Below are 20,000 nucleotides of genomic sequence, written 5' to 3'. Positions count from 1 at the left end.
GAAACAGAAGTTGTAGGAGAGGGCGTTCAGAAAAGAGAAGGAAAAAGGGTGGTGGAGAGAGTAGAGGTAAGTAAATATGAGAATGTTGCAGGGAGAGGGTGGGAGGAGGATTAAAAAGGGTGAAAGGATGAAAGGGAAAATGTTCATTCATACTTGTTGGGGACGTAGTGCCAAGAGAAGCAGGGTCTGTAAGGCAAAGCCATGCCACACACTGATAAATCTGCAATAGAATGATTCACACTGTTGAAGTGGGTGCTGACATATATATATATATATATATATATATATATATGGTCATTTCTTCATGTTGAACCATTAATCCCTACACATTTTTTCTCACTCTATTTTTTTTCTTTCTTAATCCTTTCTGTCAAAGAGCATAGGCTCAAAATGTCGAAGATTTTTCTGTTCTTCCCAAGCGTTAAACTAATACACCTACTTGTTGTTCCTTCACCTGTCTTCGTCTTTTGTTTTCTGTAAATTTGAACTATATATATATATATATATATATTATATATATATACACATGTATATATAGACACAATGAGAACATTGAAACCTCTTATAGGGATATTTATCCAAGATGCACTGGTTTGATATATTAAATTTTGAAGAGAAAATCCTTCAATGAATATATTATATAGAATATCATTTTTATTGAGTTAGAAAACAGAGAGATCTAATGGATACAAATTAATTTATTAATTAATCAACATATTAACCAACAATTGTTTCATTTCTCAAATAAGATTATTAATTACAAAACATACATGAAAATATAGGGGAGTATTGTAGTTCTCTTGAAGCATTGTGTATTGTTTGTGAAATATAAAATGACTTGAATGGCACAACGATGCAGTGTGGGACTACAATGTGCTCCTACACATGGGCCCAGTTCACAACCACTGGGGAGTTAATCAAGCTATCAGAGAAATGTGCTAAAATCGGATGCCAAATAACCATTGGAAAACCGATTACAGCAGTGGCTCGATCAATTCCTACGGATATCAGAAGAAGGAATTTTTGTATTCCGCAATATTATATCATATCAGACTATGGATAACAGTTATTATAGTCCACTCTGCACTGTTGTGCCATTCAAGACATGTTTCATTAAAATATAATTTCACATTTTAAATACCTTATAAGGACTACATCAGGATGCTTTCAAAATACACAGAATATATAAACATGTTTATTGACAGCTTGTTGATATAGAGAGGTGAAACAGTATTGGATATGCTGCTGGGAAATCTGTAGAGGTAAGCTTCAAGAATGATTTAATAGCACTGCTAACACGGTAGTGTGGAATTCTAAAAACATTTAAGAAACCTTGTCATATATTATGGTTGCATACCAAAATTCAGTTTTCCTGTCAAGTGATTGAGTGTTGGAGAGAAACAGAAAACGCTTTTTAGCCATTTGTTTGTATTGGATGGGAGGATTTTCATATCTGCTTGTGAGTCAAAACTTGCTCTGACAATGACAAATGCCTTCCACTTGGCCAACGAAGCTTTTACATTGTGTCATTTAGTTTCATTGCATGGAAATGTCCGTACAATCTGTCATTTCACATACACTATTTCATGTTCTTTGTTATCTATTGTGATTTATTACAGAAATATTGTGGGGGAGGGGGCCCAAATCCTATGTAATCTGATATTTTTAATGGTTTTTTTTTTTGCATTTCTTTGTTACAAACACTCTTAGACTTCTCAGGAATGCTTCCTTTTTTGTTCGTTTGTTTCCTTTCTGCATTTTCTGAGTTGTGAGTGTTGTACAAGTTGTTACCTTCTGTGTGGGAAATAGGTGTAAGCATGGCCATGTGATTAAGAGGTTTACTTTGTAACCACATGGTTTCAGGTTCAGTCCCACAGTGCGACACCTTGAGCAAATGTATTCTACAATATAGGCACAGGCAAGGCTATGTGGTAAGAAGCTTGCTTCCTGACCACATGGTTCCGGGTTCAGTCCCACTTGTGCCTTCTACTATAGCCTTTGGCCAACCAAGGCCTTCTCAGTGGATTTGTTAGACAGAAACTGAAAGAAGCCTGTTGTATATATCTATCATCATCATCATCATCATCATCATCGTTTAACGTCCGCTTTCCATGCTAGCATGGGTTGGACGGTTTGACCGAGGACTGGTGAGCCAGGAGGCTGCACCAGGCTCCAATCTGATCTGGCAGAGTTTCTACTGCTGGATGCCCTTCCTAACGCCAACCACTCCAAGAGTGTAGTGGGTGCTTTTGATGTGCCACTGGCATAGGGGCCAGTCAGGTGGTACTGGCAACGGCCATGCTCAAATGGTGTTTTTTATGTACCACCGGTCCAGCAGCACTGGCAATGACCTTGCTTGAATATTTTTTTCACAAGTGCCAGTAATGCCTGTAACGATCACGCTTGAATGATGCTTTTTGTGTGCCAGTCAGCTGCCTTGGCATCGATCATGCTCCGATGGTGCTCTTAGCACTCCACTAGCACAGATGCCAGTCATGCGGTGATGTCATCAAATTTGGTTTCGATTTCACTTGCCTCAACAGGTCTTCGCAAGCAGAGTTTAGTGTCCAATGAAGGAAAGGTATGCATAAGTGGGCTGGTTACACCCCTGGCATAGGCCATGGGTTATGAGCTCACTTGGCTTGCCAGGTCTTCTCAAGCACAGCATATTTCCAAAGGTCTCAGTCACTGGTCATTGCCTCAGGGAGGCCTAATGTTCAAAGGTCGTGCTTCACCACCTCATATCAGGTCTTCCTGGGTCTACCTCTTCCACAGGTTCCCCCCAACCACTAGGGTATGGCACTTTTTCACACAGCTATCCACATCCATTCCCGCCACATGACCATACCAGCGCAGTCGTCCCTCTTGCACACCACATCTGATGCTTCTTAGGTCCAACTTTTCTCTCAAGGCACCAACACTCTGTCGAGTATGCACACTGACACTACACATCCAGCGGAGCATACTGGCTTCATTCCTTACATGTTTTTCTCTTATATAATACACATACACAGTACAAGTAAACCTAAATCTGACTGACTGGAAACAGCATTTGTAATTTCATTTCACTATTATTTACTGTTACCTTGCCTTCCATTCCTGTAACATAGCATCGGAATTTCAGCTCTAGCAGGACACAGCATTGGTAATTTCATTTCACTATTACTTAATGATATTCCTGATCAAGAAAAAAAAAATGTCTACTAAAAAAATACTGTCAAAAAACAAACACCAAACAAATGCACAACATGCAATGCTTTTTGTACATGACCAATGATGTTCCACTTGACCTCTAGCCTGTTCAGTGCCATTGCGGTCAACTGGATTCTGTAAAGCAATTCTTCTGTATGATATACCCATTTTTCTAGCTTCTCGGCCTGAGAAACAGTAAAAGTAATAACCTGATCAGCACGATGGGTGTTACTGTTAGTGTGTGTATATATGTATGTATATATATATATATAAATATAAATAAGGATAAGATCGTTAATTTAAAATAAAACAACAAACTTATCAAGTGGTCAGCATGGAAAAAATAACCTTCAAAAGGTAATAATTATCAAAATTATAAGTTAGGGTTTCTACGAGATACCACCATGCTGAAAATAGCAGCTATAGAGTCAGTTCATGGCTGCTATTTTCAGCATGGTGGTATCTCGTAGATACCCTAATTTATAATTTTAATTATATATATATATATCTATGTCTGTGTGTCATTGTATCTTTGTGTCTAAGTTTGTCCCCCTCCACTGCTTGACAGCTGGTGTTGGCGTGTTTACTTTACTGTAACTTAGCAGTTTGGCAAAAGAGATTGATAGAATAAGTACGAGGCTTAAATAAACAAAAGTCCTGGGGTCGATCTGGTTGACTAAAATCCTTTAATGTGGTGATCCAGCATGGCCGCAGTCAAATGACAGAAACAAGTAAAGGAATAAAAGAAAAGATAACTCTGGACCGACCAGTGCCTTGTGAGTGGATTCGATTGGCAGATACTGACCGAAGCCTGTTGGATTGGCAACGCTGGCAGTTGCAGCTGCTGTGGCTGCTTCTGCTGTTTAATCTCAGACCTGTGATCAGCAGCATTCCAACAATGACCATCTCTCCTGTTCTTTTATGTGTGTCCGTTCTTGTTGGAGACAGTGGAGTTTAATCCTTCAGCACTTAAACCAGCTCAAAATATTCTTCAACCTGTTTTATATTCAAACTGGCCAGATCCCACCTCTCGTACCTACCCTACAATGTCATTCTAAGAATAAACAATTACATCATTAAATTCTTCAGGCTATGAGATAATGCTTGATTCATTCGAAACAATGTGAATAAATAAGCTTTTAACATCCACTTGTCCATGCTTGAATGAGTTGGACAGAATTTTGAGGCCGATTTGCTACAGCCGGATGCCCTTCCTGTCACCAACCATTCCCTGTTTCCAAGCAAAATGATATTTCTCTATGGCCAGACATCTTGTCACAGAATATTGGAAATGAATGACATTTGTTTATAACCATCATAAGATATCAAAACAGTGTATGTGTGTATATATATATATATATATATATATATATATATATATACATGTGTACGTAGATATATGTACATAACTTCATTTAGGTTTAGCAGCCCTTCCTGTGTGTATATATATATACACACACACACACAATGACCATCACACACACACACACATATATACTCTGTCCTGTTTGTGTTACAAATTTTGACCCTCCACAAAAAAAAAAAAAAATTATTTAATTTGCTTTGCGGGAGCAACTGTTTTATCTAAGACATATATTGTTGTTAAATGCTCGAAATGCGAGACTAGAAAAACAGCCAACAACTGATGAAGGGTCATTCCTTATGTTATTTGTCTTGTTTTCCATTTCTGTCTTTCGTTGTTCGAAAGAAAAATTCATGTTCCATGTACTCATGCTTCGTATATTTTTATTGTACACATTTCATGACGTCCTGTGCCTACATATGCATGTGTGTGTGTGTGTATATATATATATATATGTATATATATTATTTATATTATATATATGATGATGATGATGATGATATATATATCATCATCATCATCGTTTAACATCAGCTTTCCATGCTGGCATGGCTTGAACGGTGTGACTGAGTGTTGGCAAGCCAGAAGGCTGCACCAGGCATCAATCCAATCCAGCAAAGTTTCTACAGCTGGATGCCCTTCCTAATACCAACCACTCCATGAGTGTAATGGATGCCTATTACGTGCCACCAGCACGAGGGCCAGTCAGGCAGTACTGGCATCAGCCACGCTCGAATGGTGCTTTTTACATGCCACTGGCATTGGAGCCAGTCAGACTCTTTCAGTTTCTATCTATGAAATTTACTCATAAAGCATAGGTCTGTCCCAGGGCTGTAGTAGAAGGGACTTGCCCAAGGTGCCATGCAGTAGAACTGAAACTAAGACCATATTGTTGGCAAACAAACTTTTTCATTACACAGCCCTGCCTGTATCTATGTATAAAAAAAAAAGTAATAAGTTGAGATGGGCATGGCTGGAACCCCTTTGATCATATGTCTATTCAATCAGAGCTATCTTCAGTCTGAACAACAATGTCCCTTGCAACTATTAGCTGAGTCATGAGTCAACTGACTCAGTTTCGTTGAAATAGGTATTTTGGTAGAGTCAACTAAAGTTTAGTCATGAGGTCCTTACTTTAATATCTTCTGTCTGCGATCCGGTCAAATATTGTAACTTTATACTCTGGGAACCTCTTAGGAACGGCTTTATATTGTGTCATATTACAATGAAATAGCACTCTATAATTCATTTAATAATATGTGTGTGTGTGTGTGTGTGTGTGTGTGTATATATATATATATATATGTGTGTGTGTGTGTGTGTGTGTATTCCAGTGTGTATCTATGCCAGTGTGGAAACCGGATGATAGATGATGTGTATGTATGTATGTATGTGTGTATATATATATATATGATGACACACACGTACATACACACACACACACACACACACACATGAATACATACGTGTGTGTGCGCGCCCATGCATCATCCTATTGCCAATCCCTGTCTCAAGAGTAACAATATTAGAATTATGTAAATTCAGTCTGAAGCTGTTGTCTTTCTTTTTGCCTTTTTACTTCTTTTCATTATTTGTTGTTTGTTTCTTTCTTTCTTCCTTTCACTGTTTTTTCTCTTTACAGATGAATTGTTCGTTTAATTGCTGTTAAAGCTGATCGTTAACTCAAAACTGTCGAAACAAAACTTGAGAAAATGTTAGGTCACTTCTATAGAAGGACAATGTCCACGGTTATATTAAAAATAAACTTTCCAAAGCTCCAATCTCATTTTCTGTGTCCATTTTCTGCTCCTCTGTCTCAGAATTTCCAACACCATTTTTTCCAACGCCAAGCGTTTAGTGGGACACCCTACATCTTGAATAAACTCCTTCACAAGCCACTAAACAGTCAAATGACATCACCGTCGCCTTGTTGTGGTTACAGTAATGAAGCAAGCCTTTTAAATCATAAATTTGAAGTTATTTATCGTTTCCCTTACATCGTACACATGCATCTGTTGTCAAGATTCAAAATATACCAAACGGCTTTTTCGGTCGCTGCTGTACCACTCTGCTATGCCATGCACAGCAATGGCCAATTATCTCTGGAACTTTGTCATTATGTTGTTGTTTATTCAATTGTGGCCTGTGCCATGCTGTATGTGTTTAGTTTCTATTTGCGGAGACTCGTTGGCATCATTGCCTACAACAGTGTTGAGGATTTAGTCAAAGTATCGCACTTAACGTTCTGGGGAGGTCGTAAGGACATCTTCCTCCATGTGAAGAGCGTTGTACCCCTTTCGGATATGTCTGATAATCCGAATGACATCTTTGTGAAATTCCGGCAGTATGATAATGAAGAAGTACTCTTCCTTGTACTTAAGTTTGGAGGAATTAAGGACATGGAGAAATTCCAGCTGGTACTAGGAGACATAAAGTAGTGTCTATAAGTTGGTAGTTAGTAACTGTGTAAATAAAAGAGTATTCAGTGGATATTTGAATAAAACTGTCACTACCATCTGAATCATTAAATTATTTTATTTTATTTTATTAGAATTCTGGGCCATTGTGCCTCCACTTAAATGTTGTACAACTCTGCATTTATAACTGATTGCTAAATTGTATTCAAGAGAGAATTAATGAAAAAAAATTGCTGACCTATAACAATAGTAATTTTTCGTTGTCTGAGTTTATTTCTTCTTTTCCTGCTTAACTCTTTAGAATCACAAACTCAATGGAGTTCCAGAGCTGACAAGGAAACCATTTCTTGAATAGATTTTGCTATTATACTAGAATTTTTGTAAAACATGGTTGATGATCAAAATCAAACTGCTGATGCAGCAGGTAACCCAAGACAGGTGTAGAATCAAATTTTCTCTCTTAATTTCTTAGATTTTATTTTTTCATAAAATTCTTACTCAGAGCATCTGTTTCTAAAATGGCCCCAAAATTTATAAAGACAATTCTTGACCAATGAATCATATGGAATTGTAATGAATGGGATATTCATGGGAAAAAGCCAAATACGTTCGGTTGTTTCACCATGGAAGAAGAAAAAGTGAAATTAACAAAGAAAACTATTGATCATCTTCATTAAGCAATGGAAGAGATTTGGCAGAGTCATTAAAGCATTGAAAGAATTGCATTTTGGTATTTCTTCAGGTTCTTTGTGTTCTGAGACTCCAAGATCAACTCTGTCATCTCTCCAGGGTCGTTAACCCTTTCATTACTGTATTTATTTTGAGATGTTCTGTGTTTCTTTCAATTACTTTAAATATTACAAAGAATTTAGTAAAATAACTTAGTTACCATTTAGCTAGTGTTAGGAACATAAATTGTGACTAAGGTTTGGTGGAAGAACTTTTGAAAACAAGACATTTGTACTACAGAGCCAGAAGCATTTTCAGCCGGGTTGGTAACGAAAGGGTTAAAGATAAAGCACAGGGCTCGATGGTATTGACTACTCTCCTACCCCTCAAAATTTCTGGCATTGTTCCCAGAAACCATTATGAAATGGAATAAAGAAATACTTGTTAATTATTTGGGGACAAAATTTGGATTTCTTTCATGCATTTGAGACTTACAAGTAAACGAAAGCAATGGCATTCATTATGCAATTATATTAATAATAACTCCACTGGCCCCTGTGCCGGTGGCACGTAAAAAGCACCCACTACACTCACGGAGTGGTTGGCATTAGGAAGGGCATCCAGCTGTAGAAACACTGCCAGATAAGACTGGAGCCTGGTGCAGCTTTCTGGCTTCCCAGACCCTGGTTGAACCGTCCAACCCATGCTAGCATGGAAAGCAGACGTTAAACGATGATGATCATGATTAAAGAAAAGTTGCTTCAACCTCTCCCGAGAGCTCCATTAAAACATTTTAGATTGAAAGGGTGTCTGGTGAGTCACCCAAATCTTTAGATTGATAACACTGAGGAACGCCTGAAATGCTTTCCATGGAGATTAAAATATGAGTGCTGCTGGTTTAGATAACATTCACTATCTTACTGACAACTGTCAGCTTTGAACGAAATTCATAAAGTTGATAAATGATTGTATTTGCTAGCCTCAACGAGACAAGACAAACTGCCACCTTCTGCTTCACTCGACAACATTTGTATGCAAAGAAGTTAAAAACACAGTTTTATTATATTTTTTATTGCCCACAGAGGGGACAAACAAGAACAAAGGGATTAAGTCGATTACATCGACCCTAGTGCATAACTGGTACTTATTTAATTGACCCCGAAAAAATGAAAGGCTAAGTCAGCCTCGGCAAAAATTGAACTCAGAACGCCAAGATGGACTGAATACCGTTAAGTATTTTGCCCAGCATGCTAACGATTCTGCCAGCTCGCTGCCTTATTGATATTATTATAATTAACATCATCAGCTGTAAAAAGAATAAGGATTTTTATTCAAGCCACAAGGGACAAACAGAGGGGACGATGCAAAATGAACACGGGGTCAGGAAGCAAAATAGGTGCAAACAAGGCGTTTTAAATTCTATATAATTAGATTGATTTCATTTCAATTAATATTCACGTTTTTTTTTTTTTTTGTATTTCGGGAGGGTCATTATGCTAATAATAAACACACGCACCAACACGAGTTCACATTAAGAATCCTGCTAACCAAATACAAAAATTATTTTTGTATGTGTATAATTATTTGATGCCTTATGTTTTATTTTACTAACGTGGAAATTAGTTTAAACACCAGTGAAAGCATTTAGTTGCTACGTATTGATAATCGTAATGGAACTCTTATTTATACACTTGCGATTGTTCATCGAACTCTACACACAAGTTATATTATTTGATCTGTCATAAAATAAACTTTTCCAGTACATTAGAGTTATAATTATTAGTAATAAGTTTGCGTTTCATAGTAGAAATTAACTTGAATAGTAGAAAACACTGGTTTGTTTTGGTCGCAAAGTTTCAACACCGTAATAGTTTTTAGCTAAAATTGAAAGGAGAGCATTCATTTGCTCTGGTCAGGAGGTGACCGATAATAAAGTCACGAGGGTGGGGGGAATCAATTAATTTATGGGATCCAGACAAAACTTCTGTGACTTTTTTTTACTTGGTTACGTCCCTATTCTGGATAAATTTTGGCTACAAGAAAAATAAAATAAAAGGAAGAAAAAACGAGTTTCATGGGCTGGACCACTGCTGACCTGAAGTTAAACAACCCCTATAGAATTATTCAATTTCATCCTTTTTATACATTCAACCCACAAAATATATTTAACCTGTTATCAGGATGGTCGTTAAGAAAAAAAAAAAGTAGAAATACAGCTCTCAAGTAAACCAGTTGTTAAACTTTTTACCATCGTGACCCGTTTTGGTGAATCAATAAAACTATGCAACTCTTTAATATTTAAAAAATAAACAAACATCCATAATTTATGAAAAAAAAAAAAGATATTGAACGAGACATAATTAACATTTCATGCATTTCTTGGTGAGAAATACTCGTTTTCGTTTTGCAGCCTGTGTTTTATGGTCGATGTATTTTTGTACAACCATTTTCACAAACATTTCTGCGACTCCCCGCTTCTAGGAATGGTTCTCAACTCCTGAGGGATTAACTCAGAATGGAAACTGCTCGAATCAGTCAGAGATCCAACATCGTGCGTGCGTGGAAAATACAATTATGGCATTCCTACACGTTTCTTCCCTCTTAACTTCCAAGAAATGGATATTTTTTAATGAGGTTTTCTATAAATGCACTTCAGATGGGGTAGATTCTGATTATATCGGAATATGTGGCGAAAATTCTTTCCCCGATGGTGAGGAGGTTCGGAAAATTCACACGAGGCAGCTTTCTTTACTCATAACTTACAGAAAAACGAGTTTTTTTTTTTAATGAAATATCCAATAATCATCATCCAGAGATTATATGGGAATTTGATATGAATGAAAAAAAATTTGATGGGTTCGAACACATACGTCAGATATATCTATAAAATAAAATTTCCAAAGATATTGTGATGTATGTCAGTATATGGACGCTCACTATTTTTTCTTACACACTAAATTCCGATACAATCGTAATTTATGCACTCTGAAAAGTATTTGTAGAAAATTATTTTTGAGAAAAATACCAATTTTTCTGAAAGTTATGAAGAAGCAGAGCCAACTCGCATGAATTTTCACAAATTCCGATATAATTGGAATCTACATTTCTGTAGCGTATTTCTAGAAAATTTCATCAGAATAAATAATATCCATTTTTATGGAAGTTTTGAGGAAACAAATTTGGTGGGGCACATTTGTGTAGGAATGCCATAATTAAACATTGTAATTATTTTTGCTATCAGTAAATTGTTATCAGACCAGAACTAAACTTGCGCAAGTAAGAGAGGATAACCTTGAATTTTTCAAGAGGGGCGTCAACCCGAATTTCTGAAAAATCCTCTGACCACCATTGTCGATTCACTCTCCAACGAATTCCAAGCTTTTGGGAAAATAAAATAATAAAATTTAAAATTGTTACACCATTACGTGTGTAAATGGATTTCCGTTGATTTCGACGATAAGTATTGTTCGATCAGCAAAACTCCTCACTAAATTAGCGTCTAAGTGACTGAATATTCCGCAGACATTAACGTAATTCTCAGGCGGAATCAGTGCGGCAAAGCTTGATTTAAGCTCTATCCACCCAATTTCACAAGGTTTAGATCAGTTCAAGAATTATAGTAAAAATAAAATAATTTTGCCTAAGATACTTTGCTGCTGGATCGAACCTGAGATCTCATTACTGTAATATTATAATAGATAAGGGGAAGCCGTAAAATTATGATAAATGTAAATACTTTATTAAACAATGTTTGGAGTTCTGAATGGCAAAAAGAACTTTTAATTACGGCAAAAGTGGGTATATCCTTATCAGATGCCATAATTGTATAATTTTTACTTTCACAAAACTTTACGCAAAAGACATTTTCCAAAGTCTTTGCTGACGAGTATGTATTGAGTTCTTCAACTTTACCCAAGATTGTCGAAATAGTCGAAGGATCAATAGTTATAGTTGCGTTTTCCTGCCCTTTTATTTTTTTAATTTTTAATGAAATCGCAAATCTGAAAGATACTCATCTATTTAGAGGCGGAGAAGGTGCCGGTTATACTGCGAAGTCCTGTAGAAATTTTAAAGAATAGGGGGAGTCTTATTTAATAACATTAAAACGGTTTTAAATTGCCCGACACCAGGGTGAATAAAAGAATGATGTAAATGCAAGAGAATTTCTTAAATTCTGGAAGGGGTCTGTCAATTTCAGACCCATTATTCGGGGGAAGAATCAGAGAGGGAAGCAAGCATTAAGGACTGTATTAAAATTAAAAGGCTTGTTGGCCAAGAATGAAGGCGACCTGAAAAAAAAAAATATTGGATCAGAGACATCAGGAACCAAGAGAGTAGGACAAATGCATGTCACGTGAATACATAATGTTTGGATCAATTTCTGTTAGCCATGAACTGATAAAATATTTGAACTATTGGAAAAACTTTTTTTTCCGTTTAATATTTCTTAGTAATTAAAATTCTCGGTTTTGTACATCGATAAGAAGTTTGAGGAGAAATTTCTGAACTGAAGTTTCTGTCTGGGTAAAATGGCTTAATCGCGATTACCTCCCCTGCTGCAGGTCCAAGGTTTTTGGTTTTGTTTTTCTTCTAACTGCAAAATCCCACCCCACAATAGAAATTTTAGGTGTTTTTGGTGTCCCTCGTCCCACTTTTTACGAGAAAAACAGTTTGCACGCTTATAATTTTGTGGACATTTTAAAACAACCATGTTAATTTTATTAAAACAATTTATCTGCTCCCTTTTCAATCCTCAGAAATCTTTCCCCCATAGAAACCACCTGTTCTAATACTTACCCACGAAAGAAGTGTTCGCTCTCATGCTGGTCACCGGGAAGAAAAGGCATGGTTAAGCAGATATTTTCTGTAATTAATCTTCACACAAAAATTCAATTCCAAGTTGAATCGCTGCAATTTCGCAGGTAAGGAATACGTATACCACCAGTTTTCGGCGTAACAAAACCCCTAAACACTGGGTGTGCGTATTCTTCACTTTCGCACAAAAGAAGAAAAAAAAGTGGAGGAATAGTGAAACTAATTTATTAAGAGAGGATTTCCGTTAAACCTTGTCATGTGCGACCAGGAAAAAAAAAAAAAAATTCCCCACAAATGGTTTCAATAGAGTTTTAAGATTTGGAAGTATTAGAAAGTTCTCCATTTATTTTCTTTCATGCAAATGTTTGTCGATTTAAAATTTGCCAGCAAAATCTTATAAAATGACAATGCTTTTGTATAATGTGTTTAAACATACAAAATTTCCCCTCCATGCAAACTATTCGAAAGTATTTGCAAGTCAATATATACATAATGGGCATTTTTAAAATGGAATGAAACTGAAGGGAAGCCTACAATATTACGTTCAAGTGGAACTCAGTAAGAAAGCGGTCTTATTGTAAGGCTTTTAAAAAAATGAAATTGGATCGTCTTGGTTATCTGAGAGGGGAGTGATGACTGGAATACCTTTTGGCAATCCTTCGATAGAACTCGCGAACGAAAGATTGCCTACTTTTTATCCGAAAGGCGTTCGATTAGAGTTGAACTGGTGTTCAGAACAATTGCAACCTACAGTTCTATATTTAAGAGATGAGGAATTATTTACATTTTGACAAATATCCGTCAAATGTAAATAAATTGCAACCTAACATCGATATTTATTTCGCTAAAAGCTCACGCATGTATGTGGTGAGCGAGATGGGTGGGAAAATATCCTGCATTTTAGTACGAAATAAAACTAAACACCAACGTTTCTTTGTATCTGTTTACGTAAAACAAATACAAAAAAATGCAAGCAAACAAAAATATCAACATACATAGGCACACAATTCAGAAAACCGAAACCCAACAACAAAAAGGGTTCAAAGTCCCTAATAAAAGGCAATTAAAACATTTTCTAAGTAACAGCATTTTAATTTTTTTTAAATTGGTCTGTAATATACATTTTCAGAGTAATACGATAGAAAAATAATTTTTTTTCCTTTGAAAACAAAATGTTTAGAAAATAAAATTGTAAAGATAAATTTTCAAGTTTCATAATTCAGGCAAAACAAGGAAAATAAACCACTTGCAGTATTGTCCGGACTCAGTCGAATTATTGGAAGATAACCTGTGACTTGTTAAAGAAGGTGGCCTCATTTGATAACCGAATTGTTTAGATATCTTCAACTAATTTATTGTGAATTTGCATGAGACCTTTGAAATATTTGACAGTTTTCACTTTCAGCTCCAAGGTGGCGTCTTCGTCACAAACGAAAGTCGTGCTGGGATGTTGTTGGAAAGCAGACACGGTCCACATGTGGTTGATACCTTCTTCTACGGATTTGTGCAGGGCGAGGGCTTTATGTGCACCTGTAATCAATATCAGGACATCCTTGGCGTCCATTACAGTGCCGACTCCAACAGTTAATGCCATGTTTGGGACTTTCTCGATATCTCCATCGAAGAACCTAGCATTAGCTAATATCGTTTCCTGCGCGAGGGTTTTCACCCTTGTGCGAGAAACCAAACTGGAACCAGGTTCATTGAAGGCTATGTGGCCGTCAGGACCGATTCCACCAACGAAAAGTTGAATGCCACCAGCTTCTGCTATCTTCTTTTCGAACTCGCGGCATTCTGTGTCCAAGTCAGGAGCATTGCCATCCAGTATGTGAGCATTGCTCGGCTCTATATCGATATGTTTAAAAAAATTGTTCCACATAAACGAATGATAGCTCTCTGGATGGTCGCGGGGAAGATTAACATATTCGTCCATATTAAAGGTTTTCACATACTTGAAAGAAATGCAACCAGCTTTGTAGAATTCAATTAGTCGTCTGTAAGTTCCGAGGGGTGTGCTCCCAGTCGGCAGGCCAAGAGTGAAATAGCGCTCAGCACTTGGCTTAAATTCCAGAATTTTCCTCCTGATATATTTTGCAGCCCATTCGCTGACATCATTGCTTGTATCCAAGATAACGAGACGCATGGTGCTTTCTTCACAACACAGAAGAGGAGTCAATTAACGAAAACCGGGGACGATTTCACGGAGAAGAATGAAGTCAGGTGCGACGACGAAGACTGAGACTTACTTCCCTTAGTATTCCACTCTTTATATTGCTATACGGTGTCCAACTTAGAAAATAGCCCGTCTTTTATAGTTCCATTCGTGTTTCTACTTTCAGTATTTTACATAACATTTGTCTATCAAAATTAGTTTTATTAATAAAATATATAAAATTAACAAATTCAGAATAATCTGAGGTAGAAACGAATAAAATTTTAATACAAAAACACAATAAAGTATAAAATATTATGTAAGTTATGAGAAAACTTTTCCTATTGGTTTATTTTTGAAAGAGGAACGAATCAAAAGGAAGCTAAGAAAAGTGCGTTCGGTGTCGGTGGTCACCGTTTCCGTTTGTCCCTCTCACGACGGCAACAAGTCGAGACGAAGAACAACAACACCAACAACAACAACATTACTGGTATCAAATATGACCGATCTTGCTTGGGGTGTGAAAAACGGAGATTTAAATGTGGTGCAAGAAATATTCGAAAAACAGGTTTGTTGTTGCTGCTCAGCTGCACATTTTACTCAAAATACCCGGTTTGCTATGAGATGACTAACAATCCACCCTTATGTCTCACCCCAGCCAATTGCTTTTTCCTCTTTCTCTCAACATCACTCGCACCATTACACGAGAATATTCCACCCCTTAACATCTCTTCGCAACATTCATTAGTCTTTCTCTCTGTCTCTCGTGTAATTAGAATTAGTTCTCTATAACCACCCCGTGCTCCTCTTTCCACCCGACTCTGTACCCTGCCTTATGACACGATGTGATGTTCATGCCTTTACCTCGAAACCGTATCATCGCGCACCTCGCTTCTTAATTGAAGCGAATTTTGGCGATTATATTCTATGTTTTTCTAAGAACGGCATAAAACATCTCCTTCCGTCGTTTTAGGAGACTCTGAAATCTATCTTGATTAGAACAAATTAATTAACCATCGAATGAAAATATCCATTTGAGTGCGAGAGTGATTTATACATTATTAATCTTAATTATTAGCGACAAGCTTATAACAGATTTAATGAGCTGGGTATTGGGGGTGGACGTACCGTTTACTAGTTTTCTTTCTCACATCCAGGCATTTTCCAGTATTTTATACATCCACACTATTTTAATAGATGGATATCTGAGGAAGAGGTTTAACAGCGATTTCTAGCGGAGCTAGTGATAGCAAAGAAGCTTCATCGCGATGTAAAAATAATAGAAAATATTCAGTTAATATTTTTTATGGATTCAAATACGAGAATAAGCAATTTATTTCTATCTTTTATATTAAGGACCCTCATCGTGGAGTTTTTCTGCATCACAAATTAATAATAATAATGTTCTAGCCTTAATTATTTTAAGCAAAACAATGTTGTCATATGACTATTGTTATAACAATAATAATGCCAAACAAATTAAAGGAAATTTTCAGCAATTGTCATTTGTGGTAATAAATCTATGAAATATGTAGAACATAACAGAAATGGCAAGGCTAACCTTGTTGAAACCCTCGACCACCTCTCTTCTCATTTCACCATCTCTCAGTGTTTTTTTTTTTTCGAATAACTATTGAAAAGTTCTTTAGTTGTACCATTCACCTACTTCAATCTTTCCTTGGCATTAGACCAAAACGACTCTACCTTGTGTCTGGCAGTTAGAAGGATTGGCCAAATCCTAACTCTGGTTCTCTATAATAGTTGTCAAATAAGGATTCTAATCCATCATATTGAACAACATATGTAAGAATATATTTTATTTCCTTAAAAATATGTCTATTTTATCCGATGCTTGTTCGAGGAAACTTTTTCTTTCTTTTTGCATTTCCTCCAAACTAAACACCTTCAGTGACTTTTCTCCATCGGCCTCTTCTATATTTTCTATAGAAATATTTTTTGTTTCGTCTAATTCCACCAGAAGATGTTCATATCTCTCTGGATTGATTCCATTGATAACTATCAGATCACTCTGAAATCAACGACAAACATATTCTTCAAGAATATCAATTTGTAACTGTTCTGGTTTTGTTAAATTTTCATTTTCTCTGATATTTCTCACAGAATCCGTGTCAGCATTCAAAAAGGTTTATCTCAATCAAACAACTGCTTTAATAAATGACTTTTAAGTAAAAGAAAAAAATTATTTATGAAACCGTTTTATGATATGGACAACTGCCAACAACATTCACCCAGATTTTAAATGTTTTTTGTCAACTTGCTTTTAGTTTGACAAAGCTGAGAAACAACTTTCATTTTTAATGGCCACAATTCTGACAAATTTACACCAATTTGAGCAAAATATCTGGTTTCTTCACGAATGCTAATTGGGCGGATGTGATGATTCACCTTTCAATATGTCGTACGTTGTGTAAATAAACGACATTCTTGCAACAAAAGTACCTTCAGAGACTGACAGACTGTTATTTAGGATTGTGTTAGGAGAGGAGTTAATTTTCAGGGCGAATCACTATTTTAGGTCGGAATGTGGAAAGTAAACAAACACAACATTGATAACTAGAGGTCTTTTAATAAGAAATGAAAGTTAAAAATTGGTTCAGTTGAGAACGGAATAAGTAATCGCCAAAAGTAACCGGTAAGAATTAATAATAATGGCAAGTCTTCAGATTAAGTGAAAATCGTAATGTTACACGGCAACATTGCTCCATTGCCATTCTCATTTATATCTTAAACCTTTACCTGTCCATTGCCATTCTCATTTATATCTTAAATTTTTACCTGTCCAAATCATTCTCACAAGTTACTCCTAAACGTCTCTGCTCCTTTCCGGACTTTTATTTAACCCTTATTTCCTATGTTCTGTATTATTATAAAGCCTTCGCTTTCGGCCGCAACTACCGATATTTCCCAACTAAAGTTTGTAAATCTGGTCACGGAATGATCGCTCCTTCATCTACTTAAACCCAAAATGGGCGCCTCATTCTTTTTAAATTCTTTAAAATTTATTTAGCATTTAGAATGGTATTCGGCTGACTATTTCCATTTCGTTACTTCCTAGTCACTTCTAACTTTGAAGTGGAGACATATTTAATGCAAAGAGAAATTCTAATTAGGATAAAATTAATAGCAATTTAATGACGCAGGTGAAAGATAAGCAGGATCCGGTTTATTGAGGCTGTGCCTGGAATTACCGAAATGGTTGTCGTTGAGAAGGCAGCCGCCTGAGACATCGTTGCTTTCGCATTGAGAGTCTTCTCTATTTCAAGGAAGTAATTATATTCTTTATTACAACGTTAGTCATCAAATTAAAGACTTTTCTAAACAAAAGTTATCGTCACCCTTCTGTTTATGGTTCTGCTTTCACTTTCATCAATCATTCAGTAACTCCGATTGATTATTGATTTCGTTTATTTCTATTCGATTTACGAACTTTCTAAAAATAATTACCACGATGTTTTTTTTTTTTTTGGGGAGGGGGTCCTGTAGTTTTGAGTTCGAATGGAAGTGAGAATTTATTTTAGACTAACGAAATATAATTGAAATAACATCAATTAGTGTTACATGCTTGCACTTTTATCATTGTTCAGGGGACAATGTTATCCACGGTTGAGCAGATTTATGATCGAAGGTATTTTGTCTGTGACCATCTCGTTTGTTTCTTTTTATCAGGTCCACATGAAATGTGTTTAATCTATTAAAATCGGTTGCATGTCATTTGAAGATTTTTACTGCTATTTCTAGCACACCAACCGTCATAGTCACCGGTTTTTCCTGCACCTCTTCTATAACCATCTTCCTTCTTCTTAACTTTAAATATCTTAAACTTCGCTAGTTTTTCGCTTGTTTCACTAGTATTTGAAAGTTAATGTCACATATACTAAGTTGTTTTTTGTTTGTATGGATAATGCTACTTCACATTTAGTGGGGAAAAATGTGACCTTATAACAAAGAGAGACAAAAAGACAATACATATTTTGTTTTCTCTCTCTACCATATATTAATCTAATGCTTTTTTAATTCTGCCACACAGCAGTCTTTTTATTTAAAAGTCAAGGAAGCTGAAGAGATAATTGTAAATACTATGGTGTGCTTAGTCGGACCACATCGTTTGTTTTTGGACACTCCACCTACTTGGTAATTAACAGCATTGATGACTGCTTGAGCCACTTCAAATAACAATCAAATCTCTGTCGAATCACATCTTCCTCCTCCTGACTTTAAAACCAATGTGTTTGTGTATATTAATGTAGTGTTCGGTAGAACATGTATCGAAAATAAAGACTGGTTGATCCTGATTTGACCTAGTCTGATTGACTCAGGGCTAAAATATCACAACCACATAAACATTTATGCGACGATTGTAAAACTGTGAAAACATTTTGTTGGCAGAGAATAACAGCTGCAAAAGCTTCGTGCTTTTGTTAGTTTTCGCTTCTATCCTCGCACATGATACGAATTCGTTTTGTGTCTTGTTTAAATGGTAAATGCCGTAGAATGCAATTTGCTTTGCTTTTGGAAGAATAACCTATTTTTAACTTTCAGTTCATTAACGTGCTGGCATTTCATTCTCTGGCACGACGACTCCTAGAACAGCATTAAAAGACATTTAGCTGAGCACAACCATTCTTTTGTGTTCTCATTGAGAGATCTCTCTGGCAGCTTCTTCATTCAGTTTTCTTTCAAAGTACCCACAAGAAGCGAGAGATTCAAAGTCAATTCTTTTCATTAGCGGACGTTGTCGGCGAGGACCAACTCGCCAGAGACCCTTTCCTGCTTCTATGATGCAAACTTCTTTTTGAAAATGTTCTGATTTTAAAGGTTCCACTAAAATTTCTCTTTATGTTCCAGCTTGATAATGACGGTTATTTCACTAAATCCTACTTTATTTCAAAATTAATTGAAATAAAGCCAGTATATCTCCATAGCGATATGGTAACAAAAGGGAATGGACATAGAAAAAAAAAAAATGGCTCAAAAAAATTATAACGGGTTCGATATGCAAAGTGAGGAAGGCCTCCCGTAAGCTAATTTTCCTTTAATGAACGAAAAACTGTTTTCCTGATTGTACTCTGCTGAATTTGGGAGGCGTGTTTTAATGTTTATCAAATGCTGAAAACTATTTCTAATCTCTTCATGTTTTTACTAGCTTCCTTCGTATATCTGGTGACAACTTGGTGGCTATTTTATCGTTTTCACTTTAACTAACTTCAGTTTTTCTTTAAGATTTCAGCAATAAAAATTTTAGGCATAATTACGGTTTGGTGCCCTTTTCACTAGTCTTTTTTTTTTCCCGTTTCTTTTTTTTTTCTTCTGGCTGTTTCCTGAGAAGTTTAATGAAAAAGGAGACGGGTTAGGATTGAGGGCAAAAATGTGA

The 20,000-nt window shown here is 36.2% G+C and overlaps 3 protein-coding genes across 4 annotated transcripts in view; 2 read left to right on the top strand and 1 right to left on the bottom strand.

The window, feature by feature from the left end:
• The window catches only part of LOC115214102 (transmembrane protein 186), a 24,150-nt gene extending 17,065 nt beyond the window's left edge, over positions 1-7,085 (top strand). For both annotated transcript variants that reach the window (XM_029783155.2, XM_036504446.1), the window contains exon 2: positions 6,198-7,085. In XM_029783155.2, coding sequence (XP_029639015.1) covers positions 6,268-6,993 — 726 coding nt within the window. In that variant the 5' untranslated portion in view covers positions 6,198-6,267 and the 3' untranslated portion in view covers positions 6,994-7,085. The remainder of the gene's footprint in view (positions 1-6,197) is intronic.
• Positions 7,086-13,543: 6,458 nt separating this feature from the next.
• LOC115214100 (glucosamine-6-phosphate isomerase 1) lies at positions 13,544-14,727 on the bottom strand. The gene has a single exon (XM_029783154.2). It carries the CDS (start codon positions 14,597-14,599, stop codon positions 13,790-13,792), a length of 810 nt encoding a protein of 269 aa, XP_029639014.1. The 5' UTR covers positions 14,600-14,727; the 3' UTR covers positions 13,544-13,789.
• Positions 14,728-14,995: 268 nt separating this feature from the next.
• LOC115214038 (myotrophin) overlaps positions 14,996-20,000 on the top strand; it is a 40,985-nt gene continuing 35,980 nt past the window's right edge. The window contains exon 1 of the mRNA XM_029783061.2: positions 14,996-15,176. Within this exon, the coding sequence (XP_029638921.1) occupies positions 15,108-15,176 (69 nt within the window). The 5' untranslated portion in view covers positions 14,996-15,107. The remainder of the gene's footprint in view (positions 15,177-20,000) is intronic.

Source organism: Octopus sinensis, linkage group LG7, assembly GCF_006345805.1.
Source record: "Octopus sinensis linkage group LG7, ASM634580v1, whole genome shotgun sequence".
In the NCBI taxonomy this organism is placed as follows: domain Eukaryota; kingdom Metazoa; phylum Mollusca; class Cephalopoda; order Octopoda; family Octopodidae; genus Octopus; species Octopus sinensis.
Note: the sequence above shows the minus strand (reverse complement) of the source record. Positions and strands in the feature narration are given on the sequence as shown.